This window comes from Pipra filicauda, unplaced genomic scaffold, assembly GCF_003945595.2.
Source record: "Pipra filicauda isolate LSUMZ 115617 unplaced genomic scaffold, ASM394559v2 scaffold302_size1215360_pilon, whole genome shotgun sequence".
Classification (NCBI taxonomy): Eukaryota; Metazoa; Chordata; class Aves; order Passeriformes; family Pipridae; genus Pipra; species Pipra filicauda.
In genome coordinates, this window is record NW_024104424.1 from 1134343 (window position 1) to 1162201 (window position 27859).

The window sequence follows — 27859 nt, forward strand, 5'->3', positions numbered from 1 at the left end:
TCTCCTACTATCATATAGATGACCTTTGCACCCCTTTCCAGTCTGGATTTCTGAGGCTAGTTTCAGCCCTGGTTCACTTTCCAGAGAATGGCTTATCTGAAAACACATGTAAGATACTTGTGGGAATAATTCTCAAGTCTCCATCAATTTTTTATGGCAGTAGCAGCAGGTTGAGCTGGAGCTGATCCCCGGTGTGGTTCAGAGGAGGCTCTTGGGCAGCTGGACAGCAGCTGCAAAACCTGGACCAGCCAGAAGTCTAGGTCTGGTGAAAAGGCACTAGCAGAGTCCTGACTGGTGGGTGGGGTGGGATGGCAGCAGCCCCTGGGATGCAGGTGCTAAGATGAGGATCAGTTTTGTAAGTTGACTGAGAATCCAGTAGCTGCCTGATCCTGGTTTATTTCCTGGAGAGGCAGAGGAGGCAGGATGGCAGTACAGACTCCCAAAGTAAGAAGAGAAAATCACAAAGAAACCAAAATCAAATGAAACAAAAAAACCACAAACAAACAAAAAAAACCACACAAAAAACACAACACAAAACCAACTAACCAACCAAGCAAAAAAAAGGCCAAAAAAACCCAAATGAATTAACACACTCCCCCAAAAAAACTAAAAAACACACAACAAAACCCGAAAAACAACAAAAAAACCCAAACAGAACAAAAAATCCCAAAGCAGAACAAAAGCAAAAAAAAAAAAAAAAAAAACCAAAACAAACAAAAAACCCCACACACAAAAAAAAATCCACAAAAAACCAAACAAACAAAAACCAAACAGCCAAACAAAAAAACAAACCAACAACAACAACAAAAGTCCAAACTAAAGAAACATAAAGGTCAGGAACTGTAGTGACAGGACAAGATGTAATGGGTAGAAATTAAGAGGGGAAATTTAGGTTACACACATTACGTAGAAATTCTTTACTGTGACTGTGGTGGGACACTGGCGCAGGTTCCCAGGGAGGTGGTGCATGCCCCAACTCTGACGGTGTCCAAAGCCAAGCTTGGATGGTGCCTTGACCAACCCGCTCTAGTGCGAAGTGTCTCAAACCATGCGAGTTGAGACTAGACGGTTTTTCAACTCCTTCCAACCCATGATTCCATGGGAAGACCGTAGGGGGCGGGGGGGCCCTGCCCCGCTGTGCCGCGCCGGGTGCGGCCATGCGGCTGCGGGCGCTGCGGGCGCTGCTGGCGCTGCTGCCGCGGGGGGCGGCCGGGAGGACACCGGGGCAGGGGAGCAGAGGGACGGGACAGGTGAGCAATGGGCCGACAGGGCCAGGGCAGGGGAGTAGTGACCCCGGGCGCGCCGGGGCCCAGCAGGCGGAAGTGCGGCGGGAGCGGCGCTCGGCCTCTTCCTGCGCGGCGGGACAGTGGGAACAGCCCTGTTTGCGATCCCTCCTCCGAACCAGCGGGTGCATCCCGGGTTTTCTTACCTTGTACGAAAAGCTGCTGGTGCCCAGCCTTGCCGTCTGTGCCGAGCCCGGGATGATTTTTCACGGCTCAGCGTCATGGAGGGAGGGAGGGAACCCCCGGCCCCGCTGATGCGCTCGGTGCCGGGTGAAGGAACCGGGAGACAAGAGGAGTAGCTCCGAACTTAGTCCTTCAGGTTCTACCTTCCGTCAGCTGTTCCTGTTCCATGGGGATCGTCAGGAAGCTGCTGGGTGCCGTTAAGGGGAAAAAAAATATCCAGCAAAATTTAGGTGTTTACCTTTGGGGTTTTCCTTATAGATAGCACGAGTTTACTTAGAAACCGAAAGTTCTTCCCCCCCCCCTTCCATACAAAATTTAGGAGGTTAAAACCCAAAATGTGTAGTGCTTTTGGTTACTCCTGGAGTAGTTATTGCGGTGCTTTGCGGGTTAGCTCAGCTTGTCTCCCGCAACGGTTCAAATTAATTCCATTCTTTTGGTTTACACCTTGGCAGAGCTGATCATACTGATCATAATCATACCTTGCTTATTTTGCTCCTGGTAGATCAGAGTCCCAGAAACTACTGTATTATTAGCATTATTAGTATTATTAGTGGATATGGAGGGATAGCAACAAGCTTTGATTGACTTCTTCACAGGCAGGGAAGAAGAGTGTACTCCAGCTTAACTTGTTCACTCTCTGAAATTTCTGTTACATCTTGATCACATCTCCTGTGATCTTGATATTTGAATGTCCTTAACCATGTTGAAGAATTAAGGAGGGTTTTATTTGTTTGTTTTTACTACTTTTTTTTTTCCTTCCTTTCTCCAAAGCTGGAAAGTAAAACAAAAGGGAAACTTCAAAAGCAAATTTGTCGAGTTATTCTGGATCACTTTGACAAGCAGTACACGGCAGAACTGGGAAATGCATGGAGCAGTGTCAGGTCTGTTGTTTTGGGGAGGTGGGGAAGGGAGGAGAGAGGAATTGATATTAATGACATGTGGTGAAGGCTGTCGCTTAATTTGGGCCTTGATCACACCACTGCTAAAGAACATTCCTTGAAATGAAAAATCATGCTCAGAGTCTTAGAAACCATGTAATTCCTCTGAGTGCCCTCTTTGGTTTATCCTCTTTGAATTAAAAAGTAATTTAAATTAAATGCCTTCATTGTTGTTTGGTTTTTTTAATATATCTATTAAAAAGCATAGGTGTATAGCTTCAGTTTAATTGAATCAACTTAAAAACTCTCTTAATTTGGATCAGTGTTTTTTCTGCTTTAGGCAGTGGATACTCCTGAGGAGTATTTTTTGAGACCAAATGAAAAATTGCTAAGAGGAATTCAAATGGAAAAGGGGGGAAATCCATGCGAAATAGGCCTGAAAAAGTGAACTGGAGAGCAAACAAGCATGTTTCTACCACATAAGCACTGCTTTCTGACTGTCTTCCAGGAATATCTATTGCTTTAAGTTTTTCTGGCCCAGTGTTTGCAGAACATAAAATGTAAAAAAGAAAAACTGTAAAAACTGCATATTATAGTGTTGGCTGGAATGGCCTTCGCAAAGGTGATGTGATTCTTTTTGCTGTGATATCTGCAGCTAATATTGCAGTTGTTCTTTGCCCCCAGGGAAGTAAGTAGTAAGTAGATGGAAAGACCGTTATGCTTCATCATGTATATCTTTTGCAGTCATTTGTTAGAGTTAAGAAGAATGGGGAACATCTTGTCTCTGAAGAAATTAAGTGTTTCAAATGCAATAATTAGAAAAAATGGTGTCTTGATTCCCTATTAAAATTATTTTCCTGTGTACTCTTCTTAATCATATCTAACAAAAATGTTTTAATTTCTGATTACACCAGGGTCATCCAATGGTGAGACTGTAAGTAAAGGGTTTCTTGGAAAAGATAACTTGACTTATTTGTCAGGTTATTAAGTAGCTTTTCCTTTTTTCCTTGTAGAGATGTCCTCACGTCCCCATTGTGCTGGCAGCACTCCATTCTGCTGAACAGGTTCAGCCCATGCACTGAGCTGGAGAACAGCTTGTGTGTGCAGGGATATCACCCTGCCTTCCAAGGAGGTTTGCCCTATCTTCCAGCAGCATTTAAGTGCTACATCAGGAGAAGTCCTGGGAGATTCCCTGCTCAGAAACATCAGGCTGGTAAACTGAAGGAGTATTACCTGCTGAATGCGGCTTCACTGCTGCCGGTGCTGGCCTTGGAAGTGAAGGATGGGGAAAATGTTTTGGATCTCTGTGCTGCACCTGGGGGCAAATCAGTGGCTATCCTGCAGTGTGCCTGTCCAGGTAATGTATCCAGGTGCTGATCACTGGCACTATGTCTGTTTTCAGTACATGATTCAGGTTGGGGGCAAAAAGCCCAAAAAACAATAGTTGTTCCACGCTGTTTAATAAAATTTTTATGAACTCAGTTTACCTAAAAGAGGATGAGAAATACAGTAGTCACTTAACTATGAGTTACTTTTGTCCATCAGTCTGCAGTAGAATAGCTCTGTGGTTTTTTTCTCTGCTGGTTCCCTTATTGGTACTTCTCCAGAAGTTATTTAAAGTCATGTATATTTGTTGCCACAGGGATGAAAGTAATCTGCAGTTTTGGAATACTTCTTTTTTTCTTTTCCTCTGCTATCTGTTTGGCCAATGCTGTGCAAATATTGTAAATAAATTTAAGTGTACTGATGTAAAACAGAGCATAACAAATTAAATGGGCAAGTTATAGGCAGAGGGAGAGAGTTTATAGTGAGGAATTGGTCTGTATCAGGATTTAATAAGCTCTGTGTCTGAAGCCACCTAGATGTTAGAGAAGGACTCTAATCACACTTTAGAAGGCAACAGCAAGCAGCAGCTCTGTTCTTCTGGGCCAGGGAGTTAAAGCAAGTTGCGATTACTGTTTCCACGTTTATGTGTTAGTTTGGGTAATAATTGTCTCAAAGTGTTCACAGCACCTTATGCTCTTGTTGTTGAAACCATTACTTGATTACAACTGATTTTCCCTCCGTATTGTAGAGGAATCAGGTGATGCTAATGAAGTAAATTAAATAGGAATTGTCCTTTCAAAAGGTTTAAAAAAAAAACAACCCACTTTTACCCCCTGGCTGCTTCTGGAGAGACTAATTTGTTGCTGAGAATGTAAGATGTAAGGAATTTAGTTCTTAATATACCTCAGTGAATGCTAAGATGTACCGTCTGTGGCAAACCTGTTGTAGGACAACTTGAGGAGACATGAAAATAGAAATTTTATAAAATTAGAAACCAGGAATAAGAGGAAAAGTATCATTCTGTGTTTCTGGTATGAGTACGATGTTGAGGACCAAGAATCGGAATGGGAATGATTCCAGAAATGGAAAAATATGTACAGCGATTGAACAGACTTTATGATGCAGGCTTTATAGTTATTATGTATACACACATTGCATGTTCCCCCAGAATTTGTATCTTCTGGGCATGTCCCGGCCTGTCCACCTCCCTGCTCCTCTGTTTCTCTGCCGATTGGCTGGAGAAGCTGCAGACAGGAGACAGCCCCCGTTTGCCCTTTCCTCCACTGGTTCCTCCTGCATTCCTCCCCTTTTGCCAGTGTCCCTATCCTGGCTTGTCCCCCCACCTGTCTGTCTCCTGCTCTGCCCTATGTTCTGGCCCTTTCCCTCCAGAGCTGATAAAAACAGCGTGCGCGCTGGAATAAGCTCTTTACCTGCGTCCCACCTTTGTGTCCCGGACCGGTGCTGTGCCATGGTCCCATCCCTCCCTTTTCAGACCGCGGCAGTACAAGACGAGGGGGTAACTATTCTGAAGTGGTAACTACTCTGGCTACATTGTTAAAAGTAAGACTTCTGTTAAAACACTTCTAGCTTAAATTTCAAATAAATAAGGGGTTGGACTGCTGGGCTTAGGATACATGAAACTGATGCTTTATTTATTTAAAAAGTAATTAAATAATAAGGGGCGTGTACTTCTGTGGTGGTTTGAAAAAGCTTTTCTCTGAGGTAGTAATGGTTTGCCCCACTGATAATACTGGACCAATCAGTAGTCCACGTGCACCCTACGGAAATTAAATGCCCACAGAAACGGAAGAGAAGGTGGGTAGCCATGATCTGAGCCACGAGGAGGCAGGGGGCCAGTGAGCCCCTCTGGGGGCCAAGGGCCCCCAGCCAAGGCAGCGGGAGACCTGGTATAGTGTCAAAGCTGGACTGGGTCCCGTAATCAAGAGCTGGAAAAGTTCCCTTACTGTCAGCAGCAACAGAAGACACTGAAAGCGGCAGCGGAGCAGTCCTGAACAGAGACAGCGATGGCTAAAAGTCAAAAGATAGCCAGTAGCAACGAGATAACGTGAAGCCGACTGAAAGACGCAGAGATGATCCTGCAGGAGGGAGAGCTGGCAACAAAACAGAGGAAAACTCAACAGAGCTGGTTTGGGGTAAGACTGTATTATTTTCCCAAAAACCAGAGACTCTCTGAAGAGGAGGGGTGGACTTCCAAACCCTTAGGGAGTCCCGAAATGCAGCAGCAGCTAGAGAGAGGGAGAAAGGAGCTGAAAACCTGGAGTTGTCCTGAGAGCTGAGCCTGGACGGAATGTGGAGGAGGTGGCCATGCCCTCTGCTGCTGCTGTTGCTGTTTCTATCAAGCTGTCGAGCTGAGACAGAGCAAAAGAGCATTGGTAAGACTGAACTGAAAGCTACCTTCAATGTTCTAACCTAAGAGGAGTGAAGATCTGCAAGGAAATCCCCCGAAGGCTCAGGCTCGGGGTTGAAATTTCCACAAAGTAAGAATAAAAATCCTGACTGCTATACTTAAATTTGCTGCCTCAGGAAAATGAAGGACACTAACCAGTGCCACAAAAAAACTGAAATGAAGGAACTGTGGCCTGAGAAGTGACAGAAAGACTTTTTTCTTCTTGGACTTTTATTGAAGAGGAGAAATTTAATTTAATGTAAATATATATGTGGGTGTAAATAAACCTTTGTAAATATTTTCCCCTTCCCCCAGTAACGAATGGCTGTGTTTTGTCTGAAAACTCTCCACATGGGGTGAAAAAGATATCAAGTCCATACCATCACTAAACCCTCTCACAGGGGCAAACTGTGGGAGGGGAGGCTTGAACTTAAAAATTAGATTCTTGGGAGTTTCAAACCACCACAACTTCATTTAGACAGTGGCTCAAGGAGCCCAGAAAGGCACTCAGCCCTAGTCTTTGGATACGGGTTGTGATTAAACGAATTTGTTTTGCTGTCGAAGTCTATTGCTACAGAAGCATTTGTCTGTAAATATTTATGGCTTGCTCTGTAGAAGCATGTTGAAATTTAGGTTTATAAAAATACAGTAGCATTCTAAAAAGTGCAGTAACAGGCTTATAAGGTGTTAGCTCTAAGTTAGTCATGGCAAAGCAGTAGAACTTCTAAAATCGGTCTAACTCCTTATGTTTGTAAAAATAGAAAAAAAAAACGTAAAGACTTATTTCTTTTGTCTTTTTTTTTTTTTAATTTTCCAAGGTCAGTTTCACTGCAATGAATATGATGATTTGAGGGCAAGATGGTTGGAAGAGACCATAGAATCCTTCATCCCACAATCTTTGATTAACTCAATAATGGTCTCCAAACTGGATGGCAGACACATTGGAGATCTTAAGCCTGAATTATATGACAAGGTAACGTTATTATTAGCAAATTGTATTTCTCCATTCTGATTCTTTTTCTTCCTACTGTCTTTTTAATTTTTTTTTTCTGGCCCCCACAAAAATATCTGACCTATCAAGGGGAACAAATCATGTACAGGATATGCAGAGCCACAGAAAACATTTTATGAAGCCTGTTGTGCATTTTTTCACGTGTTAGGTGATGTTATCCATTCAGCCTTGGTAGTGAATTCTGAAGACCTTGTAGCTGTATTAGTTTGCATGATGTGTAATTAGGAAGGGCAAGGGAACAAGTGGGATCTGCTTAGGTAGAGTTTACTTTTGGAGTACTAATTTCTTACTTCCTCACCTGATAACTCCATTAAAAACATCTCAAAATAGCAGTTGGATCATTTCACTCCTGAAAATGGAAAATAAAAAGGGTGTTTCTAAGTATTTGCAGAAGTAAGTTGAATAGATTTTTAGCACATGGTGTTCAGAAAATGAGTATCTTTATTATGAATGATCTTATTTGCTTTTATTGTGTAGGTACTGGTTGATACTCCTTGTTCAAATGACAGAAGTTGGCTTTTCTCTTCTGATATTCATCAAGCTACACTCAGGGTGATCCAAAGGAAGGAATTATCATGTTTACAATTCCAGCTTCTGAGGTGAGAAATAAAAAAGAAAGCTATTCAAGTAGTTTTTTATAATGAATAAAAATTACCAGGAGGGACACAAGATTTTTCATTGTTTAATGAAGAAAACCAGGATTCACTATGTGAAAATTAAGTGAAGAATATGTAGTTGTGCTGCTTTTTAGAACATACAGTGAATCTGGGTTAATAGGAGTGTGGAAATCTGGGTGGGGTGAGATCAGCAGTGAGCCCTAAGTCCTCTACTACCCTACTGATGTCATGGCTAGGCTTCGTGAACGGGGATTTGGGAAGGGCTCTTGTTACAAACGCACTGGTGGCTAAAAAGGCCAATACGAGATAGACCCATCTGGTTGCAAAAGGCACAGCAGAAAGACTCCTTAGGTGGAATATTCTGCAAGACACGAATCTTTCTGCGTTGTCTTTTCTCCTCAAGAGTGATCCTGTGTGCTTTCTCAAAAGAAGCAGCAGTGTTGTAGATGGTGTGTCTCCAGACCTCCCGATTGGAGGCCAGAGTAGACCAGTTATGGTGATCAATATGGCCAAGGCTGAGATGTTGTTTCAGGGAGTCCTTGTATCTTCTCTTCGGGGTTCCTCTCTTGTGGAAGCCGGTGGCAAGTTCACCATAGAGCACAATCTTAGGGAGGTGGTGGTTGGTCCTTCATCCTGGAGACGTGCCCTGCCCAGCACAGCTGTGTTCTCAGCAACATGGCCTCAATACTTGTGACTGCTGCTTGTTCTAGAACAGACGTGTTAGTCACATAATCTGACCAGTGGATGTTTAGGATTGTACGGAAACAGCGCTGATGGAAGCGTTCTAGGAGTCGCAGGTGGTGGTGGTAGATGACCCATGATTCGGATCCATATAAAAGAACAGACAGCACAGTGGCTCTGTAAACACTGATCTTTGTACTTTTCTTCAAGTGTTTATTTCGCCAAACTCTTTTATGGAGTTTTCCAAAAGCACTGTACGCCTTTGCTAACCTGTTGTCTATCTCTCTGTCAATCTTACCATCCGAGGAGATGAGGCTACCTGGGTAATTAAACTGCTGGACTGATTTGAGCTCTGATTGGCCAATGGTGATATGGGGATGATGGAAGACTTCCTGAAGTGCAGGTTGATAGAGAACTTCTGTCTTCTTTAAGCTGACTTCCAGCCCAAAGAGCTCAGCAGCGTCTGCAAAGCAGGATGTTAAACGCTGCAGGGCTGCTTCTGTGTGGGCGACAAGGGTGACGTCATCAGCGTAAACCCTACAGTCGTCTTAACTCACTTGTTCAAATATATGCCCATTTTCAGATGACTCACAACAGTCTAGTACAATGTCAAAATATTTTTCGTGTCACAACTAAAATGGTTTTGGATTTATTCCACAACTGAAGCAAAAACAGACATAATTTGTAATAGTGGGGGTTTTTTTACCTATCAGTGAAAGCAGTCTATACACCTGCCAAGCTGGACATTCTTCTCCAAAATCCTTTTGTTCTTGTTGTTATTCTCTCACAGAATTATCCCTTACGGTTCTTTATTATTTATTAGTCTTTTTGATGACTGAGCTGTAAGTCAGGGCTGTTTACCAACCATCGCTGTGGTCATTAGTCAACACTACTTCAGAATTTGCTTCTGAGCTCTTTATATGGAGAAATTGAGTCCACTACTGTACATTTTTACGTGTGGCTTGAATTTAATACCCAGCTGAGTATTTGTAGTTGATATGGTTTGAAGCTGGCTCCCTACCAAGTCTCCAAACCTTACCACAAGAAGTCCCGTCCCCCCGCAAAACCTCAGGGAGAAGAGGGAAAAAAAACAACCAAGAAAACCAAAACAAGAGAGAGACAGCTAAAGGAATATATATAAATATATTTACACTTATGTTACAGTTATATACAATTGAAATATATATACAATTTCACAAGGGAAAGGGAAGGGGGAAGGGAAAAGGAACAAAACCAAAATAAAATATATATATATATCCCAATCAGTAACCCAAGATCTAGCAACTAAAAGAAATTAGCAAAAGAATATCTTACTACTCTCCTTGGGACAACAGAAAGTCACTCTGGAACGATCGCCGGCAACCTCTGCCTCCCAAGGTCGGCAAGGCCTTACCAGGCCTCGCTCCCCAACAACGACAGACTCAACAGCAGGGAACCTGCACCTCCAAGCCACTGGAAGGAAAGAGAGCAAAGGCCTTTCCTCCTTTCTTCTTATAGCCTGGCTTACGTAAAAATCGTAGGGAGTACTGGGTAAATCTGGGCACTTCCCTGGTTACAAACTGGTCACCAAGGAAGGCCTAGACCAAACTACCACAGTAGTACAGAAAGACTCCTGATTCTAATCAATAGAGTAGAAAAAATAAAACAGTGTGAGGTTTGGTGAGGGAGAGAGGATTGTTTATTTTTAAGAACATCCACCCAAAAATCCAAATCAAGGCTGTCATGCATTACACATTTTAATGATACCAGCCATAGGCTGGCATGTGGGAAGCATTTATAACTCCACGGTTTTTCTCTTTGGGATTAAAAAAAAGACTTCTCAATAGAACCTTCTAAACTTGAATGTTATTTGCGAAGTAACAGTCACACCTGAAGTTCATCTGTCAAAGCAAATTTAGGGAAAAATAACATATTGCAAACAAAAGAAACAAAGTTTTTATGGAAAGTTCCCATTACAGCAGTTGAAGATAGTTTTGCATGAGTTCCTGTTGAAAAAGAGCCTAGCAGAAGCCTGTGATTTATAACAGAAATATGAGTATCTTATTGCAGTAATGCATCATGTCACCCATTTCCCTTGAAGAAATCAATCACATTTAAAACACTGACCTGTTTCTGTTTTCCCTTTTCAATACCTGACATACAAAATCCAGTTTGTGAACCTATACCAAAAGAAAGCATATATCATGCAGAGAAATTTTGAGAATTTGTATAAATCATTCCAGATTGTAGTCCTAGAGAACTCATGACAGCAGGAACCTTGTTTTTTGAAAAAAGATACGTTCCTGCCAGCCCAAATCAGATTTAATTGAATTATTCCTAAATCAAGAGAAAGCTTTCTGTTGAAAATATATTTTACTCTTGCAACAGTAATAAGAATTAGATTGTGAAGGACAAAATAGTTTTGGTATGTAAATTGTAGTAAAAAGATGGTAATTTCAATCTTATTGCTCAACATAGGTCTGAGTAGTTCTGTAGCTCAATCAATCTATTGCTGTGTGCCCTTGATTTTTGGGGGTTTTTATGGTCTTTTAGAATATTTTGGAGCATTTGAAATAAATGGTTAATTTCAAGAGGTAGGTATTGTAAGGGTTACTGGGTAAAATATTTGATGTATAGTTGTCCACTGTATTGTTACTGTTCTTTTTACGTGGTCACTTTAGAATGAATTCGCAATACTAAAGATGTCTCAGATCCCACATGAAAGGGTAAAAGTAAATGATAAAACGAGATCAGGAAAGGCTAAACATGACAAGAGCATTAAAAGTTTAGCAAAACTAAAACAGTGGAATGCAACTCTGTTCAAGTTTGGGTAGGGTACATAATTATAAATTAAAAAAATTGAGTTTGAATCCCATCTCAGATACTTCCAGTAATATTTGGAAGGGCTGAACTTACATTCATCTGGCTTTTTACATGACTCAGCTCACGCAGGGTTGTACTGGTTTATGGATTCAGGTTCCCTGGTGCTTTATGCTCCCAGGCGTTTCTCACCTTGATTCCTGTATCTGCAAAAGAAAAACAAGTCTAAGGCTGAGTCCCAACAATTTTATTGAGGGTACTGTTAGAAATATATTACAAGAGCATGGGGTGACAGGACAAGGGGGAATGGTTTAAGACTGAAAGAGAGTAGGTTTAGATTGGATATTAGGAAAAAATTCTTTACTGTGAGTGTGGTAAGGCCCTGGAACAGGTTGCCAAGAGAAGCTGTGGCTACCTCATCCCTGGAAGTGTTCAAAACCAGGTTGGACAGGGCTTGGAGCAACCTGGGATAGTGGAAGGTGCCCCTGCCCATGGCAGGGGGTGGAACTGAATGGGCTTTAAGGTCCCTTCCATCCCAAACCGTTCCATGATTCTATGAAATGTTGTGTGATTTGAAGACAAAGCTTGAAGTATAAGAACCAAGCATTATTTCAGCTTAGCAGTAGTATTAAGAATAACATACAAATGAGAAGAATGAAATCAAAGTGGGGTTCTATTTGTATTTCTATCAAGCAACACTCAGCCTAAAATTTGAGATTCCCTTCTTCTGAATTAAAGAAATGCTGGTTTTCTTGATCTGTTTTTGGGGGGAAGCTGGGGCATCAAAGAGAAAAGTGAAGGAAGGAAGTAGGGTTTGCAATAGGGTGTAATTATTTAAGTGAATAAATGCTTCAGAGAAGGAAGATCTGGAAGAAGTGTTGAAACTGCTGCAACAACCTTCCTACTCCAGTCTGTATGAAATCTGAAATGTAAATAAGTGGCATAAATGTTGAACAGCAGATTTTATAAGCAGTGAGGGCACCACTGACTTGTAATGATTGTTAGTACCAAAACCAGAGCATCCCTGCTGAGTGCTATAATCCAAGAACTGCAAATCTTATTATTTGGAGTGTTCATGCAGAAAACAAATTGCAAAGTAAGGAAGGAATAGTCATTTCCTGATGCTAAATGCTAGCATACAGTGGTTCCCAAAAGTGACTTTCCCAATGTTATCAGGTCTCAGACAGAAATTAAATTTTAGGGCTAAGCTTGAATACCTAATAATGTAATGGTTAAACTTATGAGTGTGTCTGTGAAACCACATCACTGATTTTCACATACCAGAGAAAACAGCAGCTTTTAACTGCAAGTTTGTTTATTTGTGTCCGATGTTTTCACAAAAATTTTTTGTGATGAGGTTTCATAGAATATGTACAATTTGTTGAAAAAAAGAGTCTTTTTCACATAGTAGTAAATACTGTGATTTACTGGAAAAATCATGATATTTCTTTTCCCTCATTCAGTGCCATCTCTGTATTTTCACTGAAATGTAGAGTTTCCCACATGTATCTAGAAGAGGAATTGTGTGCTCTTAGTTGTGGGGGGGTTAAAATAAATGGTTTCTGATTTTAAGAACTGCCTGGTTCCTTAAGCCTTTGGCAACATCCTGAGAGCAACTTACAGATTAAGTTGCTCATGAAATGTTGAAAACGAAGTTTATTGAATGTATAAATAACTGTATGAATAAACAAATAAGCCACCCAATGGCTAGTCAGTTGTTTTTGGGATCACATATTTAAGTTTAGACACGAATTTTGCTTTAATTCCACTTTCAGTCCTTTTTGTGTGTGTGTGTTTCAGAAGCAGTAAGGAAAACATCTAACCCTGAAGTTGGGTGGCAGGGTTGGCTTTAAAAGTCTTTCATTCTCCCTTCTGTAGCTGAGAAGGTTCTGCTTGGGTTCTGTATGTTTTTCTTCTTGTAAATAATAAGTTTAATTTGGGAAGAGAGATGGACCTGTGAGAGTGTATAAGTTAAGAAGGTACTTCTGGGATGAGTAAATGGCAGAAGAATTGAAGGTTTGTCACAGTGGACTACATTTGTGGGATTTCATTGTTTGGTTTAGGATTTTTTGGTGCCTGTGTCTACTTCTACTTATAGTTCAGTTTAATTCAGAAGAATTCAGTTCATTTTCATGATTTTCCTGTTGCTGCTGTGTTTTTCTGAGCTGCAATGTCTCTCTACAGTAGCAAAGCTTAGAGGAGCAGAGGAGTAGGTGCTCGGAGTGTGAAGAGAGTACTTGAACTTTCTCTTGTGCACCTCTTTCACTGCCCATCACAAAATATTAAAACAAAAAACAAAAAAAAAACCAAAAAAACTGGTATTTTGACACAGGAGGAATTTCTTTGTAATTTTGGCTTTGTTTGAAGAAATAAAAGCAAAATCTTTAACATGCACATCATGTTACCACAAAGTATCTGGACTCTTGTAAGAGGAAAAAGGTAATGTGGGTATCTTTAGTTAATAAAAAGTATTAGAATTGAGGATAAAAGCAAATTACAGAACAGATAAGGTTGGAAGGGACATCCCAGAGCACATGGCAAGATTGTGTCCTTGAGATGCATTTGTTCTCAAATCGCTTCTAAAAAGGTTGGCATTTTTTATTCTGATAAGACATTATCTGGCATATTGAGCAGAAATACATCTTAGCTGCCAAAAGATGGCACTGTTGAAGTGTTGTAATATTTTAAAATTACCCTAAAAAATATGTAATCTTTTTACTTTAATACTGAAAATAGTTGGGTGATTAACATAATTAATACTGATCCTTCCAATGGCATGCAACATAAACCCAAGCACGGGACGAGTAGGCTGGACATGCAGGTGGTAGCTATAGTATGAAATATATGTATTTTTCTGCCCATTTTTACAAGGGTGTTTGAAACAGCAAGACTTTTAGAATGAAAAAAGTCAGCCCCTCATGTCTAATTTTCTGTAAGTGGGAAAAATCCTCTTTTTAGGTTCTGGCTAACTACATTTTAGTGGCATAAAAGAGTTTTCTGGACTTAGAATTCTGGCTCTAGCATGGTCTTTTTTTCCCCGAGATATTAAACAATAATACTGCTCTGTTTTCCCTAATTTAGTAAATCTTGAGAAATAAACAAACAAACAAAAAAACCTTTGAATTAATGTGTTTCTTTTAAAAGTCTTATCTGTTACTCTTGTAATACAGGGGGTTAGGATAGATTAATCCATCTTTTGTACCTCTCACCTCTACAGTACAACATCTGCCATTGAACTTGTACCCAGAGACACACCCTGCAAAAACACAATGTATTGCTAATACTTTAGGGGGTTATTTGTTTATCTGTTTGGTTTTATTGTTGTAAAATCTCATTTAGAATGAGGAGGAGAGCAATCTGCGCCTGTTAACTTGTTTCACAGAACTTCCTGAATGGGATGGACATCAGCCCCCCCTTTTTGTTTGGATTACAGATGGGTCTTCTGCTGAAGTGCTGGAAAGATTTAAAGGTGAATTTGGTGGCTATAAATTGATAATGGGAGGAGTTCAAAGCAAGTGTGGAGAAGCATCAAGAAGTTTTTGCAGAATGATGTGCCAGTGAATCTCGCTCTTATCATGCAGGTTTCCAGCTATTGTAATTCCAAACTGTTGATTAGAAAATGTCATTAAAATTTCAGACTCTTTGCTATCACTAAAGCCTAAGTTGCGATATGCTGGTATGTACTAAAGTTGTGTTCAGCACCCCAGAAAACAGTTGACTAAATCAAAAATGGTTGTAGGGAAAGGTGAACAAGTCATGAGGTTCCAGGAAAAGTTTCCAGTGCTTTTAATGTGTGTTCTCATGTTTCTCCATATGAAGCTTGAAACCTTGCAGTATTAGTGCCTGTAAACATGTAAAATTCATTACAGTAAATATGCGTACCTGAAATAAAATTATGAAGTTAAGTATCATCTATATTTAAGCTGAAAGTTTTAGTTATTTAATGACCATGAATGTCATCTGTACTAGTAAGAGAAAAATAACTGCAGATTAACTACCTTTAGTTAATGTGTTTTACTTTTAAACAAGGTATTATAATAGGAGGAAAGTGAAAAAGTACTTCAGGGTCATTTGCCCTGGCATCTTTTTTAATCATGCTAGATTTGAAGCCTGGTTTTGGAAGTTACAAAGTACCCTATAGCAGGTACTAAATTTCTTAAACTAAGAATTGCACTTTAAGTAAGGATTTGGGGCTTAATCAAGATTCCCAGTGAAAGAGGAATCTTACATTCTTAGATGGTGGAGTTATAGTAGCAGTGGTGGGTTCTGTTTCATGTCCAACCTATCCCTTGGATGCGCTTGTTTCTCTCCACTGATTAGAGAGGAAGGCTGGTTCCTTAAATTTATTTGGACAAATTCCCTTATGACTGAGTTCTCTGTCATGCTGATGAGGAGAGGACCAAACTCCCTGAATCTGCTCACCCAGTGGAGTCTCACTCTGTGACTTTCAGCCTGGCACTTCTTCACTTTGAATTTTGCAGCTCAGTGCAGGTTTATCAAAAGCTAAGTATGGCTTAATCAGGGCTGACTTTGAGCACAGGCACTGAAACAAGTGTTTCTGGACTTGACAAGATGGATAGATACATTGATTAACCTTACAGTGGAAAGTAATTCTCCTCAGATATTTTAATTCATGATTTAGGTTCAAAATAAAGACACCTGCAGTGAGCAGGCCAACCTTTTTGGGTCGTGTGCCAGTGCAGATTTACAGGATGAGGAGGCTTAGACAAGTTTTGATGTGAGATTTTTAAGCTTGCATTCAGAGGCCTGTGCTGCTCTGGTGGACTCAGTTGTAGGAACATGGTGCCTTTGAAAATTACTTTCATATGCCTATATGTTACTTTCTGTATGGTAAGTAAAGGACACTTACCAAGTCTCCAGGCTTTTAACCCTGTAAGCAGTAGCTTCAACTACTTATATATATGGTAAAAGTATTTTCTCACTTGTCTAAATGCTTATATAGTACCTGCCTTATAGGTAGGAAAGGAGTGCCATTATCTGCTTCTGTGAGTAGAACTATCAGTTGTGCTAAAAGTATATCTTGATTGTCAGGTCAAAACATTTTCAGGCATTTCTAGATACCCTCTCATGGCTTGGCACTGCTGCACACATGGAAAAGGTGTAGCTGGAGGGGAAAATTTTGTCAAAAATGAGTTATCTAACTGGATTCTGATAATAATAAGATCAGCTTAACTTTATGAGAGCCCATTTAGACTTCAGCCCTGTTCTCTTTGAGTTCTAATGTGAAAGCCAGAAAGTAGGATCTGTTACATGAGTGAAAAAATGCTTTTAGATTTCCCAGAACAGGCATGAGGACATTAGGATTACAGCTGCTCTCTTTTGCTGTCTCAAGGTGGCAGTGTAAATGTTGTGCTATACCTGTCTGTGACAGAAACATTCTTAAACGTTTTGCAGGCTTTCAAAAGCTACTCAGCGGTGTGAGATAAGCTTGCAGTTTTGTGATATGTCTTACTAATTTTCAAAGTATCCTGGAATGAGTCCACTAGGCCCAGTTAAATTGAAAATATTTAGACTACCTAAGTGCAGTGTAACCTGTTTTTTACCTATAACAGACTGAACTTGAACAGCTTACTCACTCAGGCTAAATGTGCCAGCCATCTGCTCACTCTCCATCTTTTTACTGATACAACAGAGGCATTAAACACTTATTTTTCTTACAGCATCATCAGTTGAGAGAGCTCTGTTCTTTTACTAAAACTGGAAAAGCATAAACTTCAGTAAAGTATATACTTGGCTTACTGATTGACATAATCAAGACTCATAAAATAAATGAGGTGATGTGTATACTCCCAAGAGAAGCAGAATTAGTTTTCACCTGTCTGAAACAGTAATTTATCCTGGTGGTTCCTTCCTATTTCGGACAGGACTTTCAGTGCAGCTTTGATCTCTGATTGGCTTTGATCCTGCTTGTGATGAAGCTTTTCTTTATTGATTCTTTTCCTGAAAAGTCCCAGTTCTGTTAAAAGGGATTATGTTTTCCCCTTTATATTTTCTTCTTTCCTTTCTCAACTGCTTTTGTTCAGAAATCACCTTTAGGAAGTTCTCAGCTTGTCTCTGGAGGAAATGCTGTTTCAATGGCATTGTATTTGTTTGTCTGGGCTTGGAATCAGACTTTCTGCATTTGGAGGCTGCTCACCTCATCTAGTTTGAAGAGTTTGTTGTTGTTTTTTGTTTGTTTGTTTTTGTTTTTCTTCTTTTTATTTTTTCCCAGTACGTTTTTTTTCTGGGGTATGAGTGTGAACACAGAATTGTCAGTAATATCTACAAATCTGTGATTATTCAGTGTCTTTCCATACAGTGTGACTATGTCATTGTGATCCATGCTTCCAGTATCCCTGCACCTCCTGCACCTCCTAAATTCCCAGTGACTCACTTGCAGTCCTCTCAGCCCTTACCTTTGTTGACTCTCTGATATTCATAAGCTAAGTAACATCATTCACTTGTTCAGATTCTCTTGTTTTTAAACAAATAGAAGGAGCAATTGTATTTTAATGTGGTATTTGCTTCAGCCCAGTAGTATCTGCTTGAATATTAGCTTACAATTCAGTCTTTGAGCCGTATGTCCTTCAAGGCTCCAAAATGTATAATTTAATGGGATTTAATAGCAAATGAACCTTTATTGTAGCTTTCTCTTTTAGTAATATGGTGGTATTAGATTTGAAGAATGCTCTTCTGTGGTGCAAGATTTTGGATTTTTCTCCTTACTTTCTTAATTTGCAGTAGGTGAATATGGCTTGAATATCACTTCTAACTCTCATAGGTTATATTTTATGTTGCTGAAATAAGGACTTTGCAGATCTGCTTTAATGCAAAGTAAGCAGCTTGTTTAAACTCAGTTTCAGTGGTAAAGTGATAAAGAACCTCTGTTCCCTTCACCCACCACTTGTTATAAAGCTTTCAGGCTTTAAGCCACTATTTTGCCTTTGTTGAGTCAAAATTTGTCAACAGGTCAGTGGGTGAAGGGCACATAAAGAACATATGATCCTTAGGAAATCAGGTTGAAAAGTAGTGACTCAGTGAAACCCCCAAGTCCTCTTACCTGATAAATAAGTTGCAGAATTTGCAGAAATGTTTCTAAAATTACAACCCAGTAATTAGTTCAGGCCATTAGTGCAAGTGTACATTCTGATATTTGTTCATGCAAGCAGCCAGCTCAGGATCCAGCCAACACGTTTGATGTGGTGTAACCCATTCTGTATGCACAGTTGCAGCATTTTCACAGCATGTGATTGTCTGAAAGCTGCTGTCATTCTGCAGCTCTGAATGGATGCTGCTTTATAGTTGTCACTGCTGTGTAAAAAATACCTTCAGTTAACTGAGAGTACAATAATAAATGAGAAAACAAAATTGTAGTTTCCTGTACAGTCAATTATATGCTGTTAAGACATTTTCATAGTGTTACTTTTGTCGTATTTATTTACACTCTAGATTTATAAGTCCTTACATGTTCTCCCACACCAGAATGTCACTTTTATGTTGACTTTTTTCCCTTTTTTCTTTTTTTTTTTTTTGCTATTTTCAGGTCTGCTATTAAAGCACTGCGTCCTGGTGGATCCTTGGTGTATTCTACGTGCACTCTCTCAAAGGCAGAAAACAGTGATGTGATAAACCTCATCCTAAACTCCTGCAGCAATGTTATGCCTGTGGATATAAGTGAAATGGGCAGAGCTGTTTCTCAGGAATTCACTTTTCTTGATGGCTTGCAGCAGCATGAACTTCTGGTGCTTCCAGAGAGAGGGAGAGCGTGGGGTCCAATGTATGTGGCTAAATTAAAGAAAATCTAGTCCACCTGGTGCCTGTTAGCTCTTTGTAAGGAATATATGATAAATTAATATTGATTTAGAGTATAGGATGTGTATATGAACATGTTCAAGGCAACTGAATTTAGAGCATTGCTGCCTAATAAAAAGGAAGCTAGATATTTAACTTATTTTGGCTTAAAATACTCATAGTGTCTTCTAATTTGGACTTGTGGGCCTCTGTGAAGTCCTTATGAAGTCAAGGGAGCTTTGTATTATTTTCAAGGTGGTGCTTTTAAAGGGAATTTTATTCTAGAATAGGGCCTAATGTGGTGGAGTTTCCCACTTTTTTGGTTTGTTTTTTTTATTTATTAATTCAGTTTTAACACAGTACGTTTTTTTAAATAAATAGTTTCTATGTTCTGAGGTCACAGAAATCCTGCATTCTCTCTGAACGCATCTAGAAATTTGTGTTTCTGTGAGAACTGATTTCTATGTAGATTCTGTCATCTTAAATGCTGACTATTCCAAGCACTGGTAAAACAGGTTTCATATTTGCAAAGTTGTTTACTGTTTAAAAACTGTCTTTTGTTTACAGTTGCAAAGGTCAACAGCTATATGGACACCTTGTGTCAGCAGCTATATGGACAGCTTTTTATTTTTTTATATATTTTTTTTATATGTTTGAGCTTGCAAAAATACAAATTGAAAGAGTAAATTACATTGAAATGTCCTTAAGATTCAGATGTGTTTTGTCTTGGTACATTATGTTTGTAACATAATGCAGCATATCTAGAGCACGTATTTGAAACAGAAGCAGAATGATTAATAACCACAATAACAGCACAGTATTCAGAGGGTTTCGTTACATAATTACAGTCCTAAAGTGCAAAGCAGGCAATCTGGAAAAGTGGTTTATCCACCCAGGTAAGAAATGTTATGTGAATTCATGATGTCCTGTCTGTGGTGTGTAAGACCAGGTGAGAACATGGACTGATGGTGTTTATATTTTTCCTCCATAAATATATAGACAGATGTGCACATGCAAACTGTGGTTTTGTTTTCCTGTGTGTTACCTGTAAAAAATTCTGATCCAGCAGTGCTTGAATTATACTCTTGAGTGGATCACATCGTGGTGTATTTGTTTCATCCTGTGCTTGTCTGGAAGTAAAAAGGAGCCCTTTCATCCCTCTCTGACCAAAGGGTTCTTTCCCAGATGGAAGTTTATAATCATTGTTTTTAAGAATGGTGTTTTAAAAAACAGAGGAGTTAAAGAAAGAGAGAGTTTATGAGTTGCTCATGGGGAAATGTGGGGGTGTGTGTGACGCTGTACATTTATATATTTCATAGAATCATAGAATGCTTTGGGTTGGAAAGAACCTTAAAGATCATCCAGTTCCAGCTTCCCTGTCATGGACAGGGACACCTTCCACTAGACCAGGTTGCTCAAAGTCCTATCCAACCTAGCCTTGAACACTAGCAGGGGTGGGGCATCCACAACTTCTCTGGGCAACTTGTTCCAGTGCCTCCCCACCCTCACTATAAAGAATTTCTTCCTAACGTGTAATTCAAATCTACCCTCCTTCAGTTTAAAAACATTTTATATGTTTTGTGTGTACATTACATACTTTTTGCAGCCACAAACAGAACTTGTTAATGCAGATTTTTTTTATTTTTTTTTCTGACTACAAAAGGACACGTCATAAAGAGCTTGTAAATACTGGAGTAACTACCAAATTGGTGATTCTGCTCCTCATTAACAAACACAGGAATAAAGTTCATCACATGAGGCCTTCTGTAAGGAGCTCCATGCAACTGCTTGAAATGCAGCAGTTCTCAAGTGATTCTGTTGCTGTGAGATCACAAATACTTGTTACAAGTGTGACTGAACTGCCTTTTGTCTCTGAAAAATTCAGTTGGCTTTTCACTGCCTTTATTCTCTGCACACCTTGCTTGCAACAGCCTCAACTCTGGCTGCATAGCAGTTCTCCCTTAGTACAGCCATGGTCATGGAGCACTCAGCATTTGTCCTTGCTGGAAAGGTCCTGTCCATAAGCTCTGGAACAGTGAGAGGACAGTGCTCAGAAGCACAGCAGCTGAACTGAATAAAATCTTAGTTGCCTAAAAGCTGATTATGAGCAGCAGCTTTGGTTCTTCAGGTTTCTGTGATTAAGTAGAGGAGGGTTTGGGCAGTTTGCCCTCAGAGCAGTGTCTCACTGCTGTAGCTTTTGCTGAAGCAAATAAGTGCATATGATGTTCTGCCTCTTGCTTTCACAGTTATCCTTTCCACTGCTTTGTGATGAAAAATGTTTGAGGTACCCCTGTAGTATTAAATTATCAGCAATATCTCTGAAAACTTAAAGAGTATGTAAAGCATATGCAACTTAAGACACAGAAGTTACTAATCTATGCAGATGATACTCTGCTCCTGTGAAAAGACTTAAGAGCATCTGTCCCAGAAACATTAAATGTCATATCCAGATTTGGAGTCGTCTCAGGCTACTGGATGAAATAACCATACCTTTGTCAAAAAGCTTTCCATCAGTTTTATTTGCCCTGAGGAAATTGAAATGGAAAGCCAAGAATGTAACTTAGGGATGGAATTGAAATATGTGGTTCAGTTGAATGGTTGAGGAGTACATGAGCTGGGTAATCACAGAAGGAACAAAGGGACCCTTGAAAACTGAACTTCCCTCAATCTCAGCATATGGATGGATCCCTGTGAATTGCATTAGACCTGGACTATGCAGCAGTGCCTCCTGGTGTATATAAAAGCTGCACTGAGTTCTGCATAAGCCCTATCTGGAGTTTCTTCTCAACCAGTCTGAAAATGCATCAAAAAGGGAGTTAAAAACAAGGCTAATTAATAAGTGATATTTATTTTGCTTTGCAGTTGATAAATGCTCTTCCAGAGTGCTGGGGAGTTTTTTTGTTCTATTCTAACCAGTTCTGGCTGATGACAGGAATTTGTCAAGCACATGTGGAGGGAGAGGCAGTGAGAAGCAAAGAGCAAGAAAGGATGGCAGTTCACACCTGTAGAGGTAAGGAGCAGGGTTTGCACATGGTGGGTAGTGTCCACTCAAGGTACTTCTTGAAAAGGCTTTGTGTCCCTTCAAGTATCTCTTGGATACTTCTGACTTCTGCTTACCTTCAGTACAAGGCGACAACATTTTCCCTTTTCACACCTTTTTTGCCAGTGAATTGTAATTAAATCCAATACTACGTCCTTCTTCCTCTTTCCCAAGTAAGGCTGATGGAAAGGGGGTAGTAAACAAGTTGGCTTCTCTATCTTAGAGGAAATTACAGTCTCAGGGAAAAGGCAGGTCCCTGCAGATGAGGGAGAAGAAAATGACCAAAGAAATCTTCATGATCTCTGATGAAGGCAATGAAGAGCTTGTTTGTGCTGCTGCCCAGTGCCACATGCAGAGCACACATCAGTGCCAGTACCACAGAGATATCCTTTGAGAGTTCCTTTGGGGGAGAGAAGTGGGAGAGCCACAGGTACTCCCACTGTGCTGGGGTGGGAGTATCCCCTTAGTTCATTTGGCTGTCTAAGAAGGAAAATTGAGGACATCAGTTAAGACTGCAGTGGGATTGTTTTAAATTTGCAAGGTCTTTAGGTTAGCTATGAGCATTTAAATAAAACATGTCTACCTTTTTCTTGTAAAATGAACAGTTGTATCAGTACAGGGTTCCTATTTGAAAAATTGATTTTGTGGGGGGGAATTTTGAGAATCTGACCTGACTTAAATAGTCTGTTCTGTAACTGCTGAGCTGATGCAACTTTACGCAGTATTAGCTATAAATTAGAGTCTTTGTTCCAGGGGAAATTTGAACAGCACATATTGGTAGTGTCTTAACTTCCAAGTAAAACTGAAACTTCAAGTTCTTAGTTTGTCAAACTTGGATCAGAGAACACAGGGCACACACACATCTTAGCTTTTAGATGTGTCCTCACCACGTGATTTCTGACTAAAGATAGGTTTTTATAAGATAGATCATAGCAATCACGAAACATTTTTCTGAGAATGTATTCTTTAGCTAATCTTCCTGCCTGCCTCTAAAGACTTAAGGTCAAGGTCTAATGGCCTTGGAAGGTTTTAGTTTCTTAGTAGTTCTACATAGTTTTCAACAGGGCAAGCATCATTCAGCTTCCATGGCTCCATTTAAAAAAAACGTTTTGCGTACTTCCAAAATAAAATGCCTGGATCAAAAAGTCACAACTTCTCTTAAAAGAAAGAGGTGCAACATAAACCTGGGTTTCATGTCAGCCTTTGTATCTCACTGAAGAATTTCTGCTCCCACCAGCTGTTTATGGTGGTTGAATGTCGGGGTTGACAGAGAACCTGTCAGCAGCCTGGCAATTAGTGACGAGGAATTTTAACAACTTTTAGGAAATATTTACTGTAATGCCGGACAGAACAAACGTAATGCAGCCCAGACCAAAGGTCACCAATCAAAATGTGTATAGTGTCACCAATAGCATGTCACAGCATGCACAGTGTCTTCAGTGTCACCAATAAGAGTGTGTGCAGTGTCTACAGTTTTTTATGCTTGAGACTTTTGACCAATTGTGTTGTGGCACGATAGTGTACAAAGAGTATAAAAGAAACACTTGAGAGCAATAAACAGCTTCCTGTTCACCTTACACCTGGACTATGTCTGATATCTGTGTCGCTTTGGCCATTCCGACATTATCGGCGACAGTTGAAAACATATTTTTGTTTTCTCTCTGTTTCACTTTGGGATGGCCCTTTGGACGTGGTGACCATGGTCACCCTTGTGTCAGGGTGATGTGACCCTTCATGGTCTCAGAGGAAAAGGAAACAGATATGTTACCCTAAAACCACAGGTAACGATCCCATGGTAAGCAATGCTGCAAAAGTTGCTGCAGAACTAAGTCTTTTGTTGAAGAAAATAGAAGCACTGGAAGGCAGCACAACAATCCAAATTTAAATGAAACCTTAGCTGGTTAGTGACATCCTTACCTTTCTCTTTCCAAAATGATGCTTCCCTGATGTGTGGCTTTCATCTATAATGACCATAAGCGCTTGGCCTGACCTTACTCCTGACAGGGCTAATCAAATAAAGCAGTCAAAACAGACAAGAGGCTCATCTATTTGCAGTGTCAGAGTAAATCTTACAGATATCCAACTGTTGCTGTGTCTCAGTCACCTGTTCTACCCTGCTGTAACACTTGTACAGCAGTGCCACAGTCCGTGGGGGGAAGGGAAATGGGACCGGGCACTGCAGTAAGGGTTCTGACACAGTTGAGGTCTCGTGCAGCAATGCCACTTTATTCAGGGAGAACAAGGGTTTAAATAAAGAGGGTCTGAGGGGCGGATTCTAAACTGGGGAGGCGCAAGAGATTGACAACTCAGGGAAAAGTGTGATAGGGAGACAGGGGAAAGGTCTCTAAGGGAATGGGCCAATGGTAGCTCTCCCTGGACTGTGACAAACTGTAACCAATCAGCGGCAGAGGAGCGGGAAAACAGGGGAAGACAGGGTGACAAACAACTTCTGGAGGGAAAATCTAAGGGAGAAATGGGGACAATATGGAGGTATGACAGAATTCATAAAATTTAACAATAAACTGGGGTGCATAAGATTTCATAAACACACAACAATAAACTGGGGAAAAACTGTCAGTCCGGTAGGTGAATTATCCAGTAAGTAACACGTCCATTTATGTGGAAAGTATTACAGAAATGTGGTTGATAGCTCAAACACGGGAGAAGGCACTACAAGTAGAAAGACATCTGTGTGAATGTTTTGCTGTAATGGGGAGACCACAGCAGATAAAGACAGATAATGGACCTGCCTATGTGGATACTGGAGTAGGCCAATTTTTGAAAAAGTGGAAAGTCATTCACTGCACAGGTATTGCCCACTCTCCCACAGGACAAGCGATCGTAGAAAGGGCTCATTACACATTAAAAATGTATCTTGAAAAACATAAAAACATTACTGATATTAAGGAAAGATTAAGCAAGGTACTATTTGTCTTGAATCATTTATGCATTTTCGGAGATCAAAACGATCCTCCTGTAACGATTCATTATACTTTAAAGCAGGATACGAAGAAATCCGAGGAGGTGTGGGTCAGATTTAAAGATCCACGTACAGGTATTTGGCAAAATCCAGCAAAAGTACTCTACTGGGGTATAGGTTATCTTTGTGTTTCCTCGCCACAGGGACCTCTTTGGATACCTGTCAAGTGGACTCGAGCCAATGATGAGCTAGCGCTTGTAATATGTATGAGGCTAATTATTAACCTTTATAAGCACAAAGCCTGCAGCAATAAAGTTGGATAAGTCATGATCAAACTCTGTGGTCATGTATTCTTTTCCCGTCGTCTACAACACATTTAGATCCCATTTATGCTTTTCCAGGCAACATATCTCTCCCAATCTGTCTTCTCATCCAGCACACAGCAGCATCTATTTGCGGATGGATTCTGACACAATTCCTGCTTGTTCTCCCCTTGTCTCTATAACTCTTTGCTGCTGGGGAGATCTCTGGAGACACATGGCTGTCTTTCATGAGAATCTGTGATATCTTCCAAACCATCTTTTGATGTACTCTGGTGTGACACAGAGTAGCAAGACAAAACTTCTGTCTCAGAATAGATGTTCTTGTAGCATCTTAACCCGCTTGAAGTCCCTTGATTTGAAAGAGCGTCAAAATGTAGGATATATTTTAGCTGCATTTTTTTCCTTTTTTATTTAACATACTCAGTGTTTATTAAACATCTTAAAAAATAAAGAAGACTGGTTATAAGAGGAAATTCAGAACAATGTATCATATTTTTTTTAATAGGGTATTTTGCTTTTTTTGATTTACTTTCTAGGAAAAATCTATCTCGTCTGACTGTGTGATTAAGTAGCTGATGCAATAATTTTTTACGGAGAGGAAAAGATGCCAGAACATCTGAGTGGTGTAAAACTTGACTTCAGAGAGGATTAGAAAAGGTACAATGTGAAGGAACACGATTCAGGATGGGAAGAGTTCCGGGCGTGGAGAGAAGCGTGCAGCAATTGGCGGGACTTTTTTTGGCAAAGTCGTGTGGACTTCGCTGTTATTATGTGGTTTCACACACGTTGTATTCACACTACACAGTGCACAACCTGGACAAGCCCAGGCTTGCCATGAGTTTGCCTGCTCCCTGCTTCCCCCACTCCTCCCCCTTTTGCCGGTGTCCCTATCCTGGTCTGTCCCTCTGCTTGTCTGTCTCATGCACCGCCCTATGTTCTGGCCCGTTCCGCTCCCGAGCGGACAAAAAGAGAGTGTGCATGCCTGAATAAAGGATTCTGCTTGCACCCTTCCTCGTGTCCCATCCCCCCTTCGGACTGCGGCAGTACAAGGAGGAATAATTTGTCTTGGCAGGAAGTAGACTTAATAGTACTTTTTTATCTGTAATTTTTATGATTCTATGGCTAACCAGGGAAATGTTTAATGTTCCTTATACAGCAGGTGAAGGTAGAAGAAGGAAAATTGACATACCCAGCACTGTTATAATTCATTTCATTACTTCACAAGGGGGTTTTATATTGTCACACCCATAAAGCTGCAGCGTGCACACTTATAGCCAATCCATCTCTATATACTGCTCCTGATTCCATTGAAGTGAATGGCAAAACTCCCATCAATTTTAATGGCAGTGGGACATGGCTCATTTTGTAGATATACAATGTATATTTCCTGTACACACTATTTTTTGTGTGTAACATCCAAAGTTCAGAGAACGTCTTATAAAGTGGCTGAGTCACAGCCATTGCTGGAGTCTCCAACTGAGGAGAAAACGTGATCTGTCTTCAAAACAGGATTTAAAGGCTGGCATTTATCTATCTATCTATCTATCTATCTATCTATCTATCTATCTATCTATCTATATCTATCTATCTATCTATTTTTTTAATTTATTTTAGGCACAGCATGCACATAGAACATTTCCACATGTAAAGTACTGTCTTTGAAAAACTTGCCCAAATAAAGTGCATGAGGTAAGTATGTTAGAAATAGGTGTTACACTTGCAAGGCTAACATTATACTACAGCATTTGAAAAATAGGGAGCATCAAAGAAAATTGAAGGCAGTGTGGATGAGTGGGTTAGTACCTTACACAGCAGTCTGCAACACCAGAGGCTAAGAAAGGTCCCTTTTGAAAAGGATCTATTTGAATAGTGACTCAATTAGCAAGGTACAAAAAAGGAAAAACCAAAAAATTTAATTGGATGGATATTTTAACTAATGTTCTAATTGGGAAATGTTTTAAACGGTGATAAGGTGTCTGTTTCCTCCAGAACCCTTTGTCCTTGATGCTATTTAATGAAAATATACAAAGTATGAACCATATTTTAGCATTTGTAAACTTTGCTGGTTAGGCATTGAAAGATCTGGATTTTTCATAGCAGCATTCAACATGTGCACACTGGAAATGGAATTACTTGACTTCAATTTTAGATACAAAATGTCTTCACTCAAGAAGACACAATAAAGTGTCTTTTCTTCACAATAAAGTGTGCTGGAGAGCACTCACATTCCCAGTTTAATGCAGGAACAGGGTTTGCAGAGGACTCAGAGGAGAAGTTTGCAGTTTAACTAAAACTCTTAGGATATAGTTGTGAGTTATGTACTAATTATTTAGTAGAGACTAAATAATTCAGCAGGCAGCCCTGTAGGTGATGGATCACTGAGCCACACTGTACAATACAATCTTCCACTTAGTGCTTGCCCCTTAGTCAAAGGGCATGGAATTGGATTATGCAAAGAATTATGAACCCTTTCCATAACTGGATGTACACAGAAATGTATCCAGCTTGTTGAAGTGCCATGACATTGAAGAGAACCTCTTTATGAATATATTGATTTAACTAGCTGTGCTGTGTGTGGGGTGACACAGTAATTGAACAG

At 40.1% G+C, this 27859-nt stretch overlaps 1 protein-coding gene across 1 annotated transcript; it reads left to right on the plus strand.

Moving 5' to 3' along the window:
• The first annotated feature begins 1157 nt into the window (after positions 1–1157).
• On the plus strand, positions 1158–20076 carry NSUN3 (NOP2/Sun RNA methyltransferase 3). The gene is made up of 6 exons (XM_027722847.2): positions 1158–1250; positions 2238–2347; positions 3358–3701; positions 6896–7050; positions 7567–7688; positions 18730–20076. Exons 1-6 carry the CDS (start codon positions 1158–1160, stop codon positions 18989–18991), a joined length of 1086 nt encoding a protein of 361 aa, XP_027578648.1. The 3' UTR covers positions 18992–20076.
• Positions 20077–27859: the final 7783 nt, after the last annotated feature.

Coding starts and splice junctions, on each gene's coding strand:
- NSUN3 (XM_027722847.2), top strand. CDS start 1,158: ATGCGGCTGCGGGCGCTGCGGGCGCTGCTGGCGCTGCTGCCGCGGGGG. Junction 3,702..6,895: donor CCTGCAGTGTGCCTGTCCAG/GTAATGTATCCA, acceptor TAATTTTCCAAG/GTCAGTTTCACTGCAATGAA. Junction 7,689..18,729: donor TTACAATTCCAGCTTCTGAG/GTGAGAAATAAA, acceptor TGCTATTTTCAG/GTCTGCTATTAAAGCACTGC.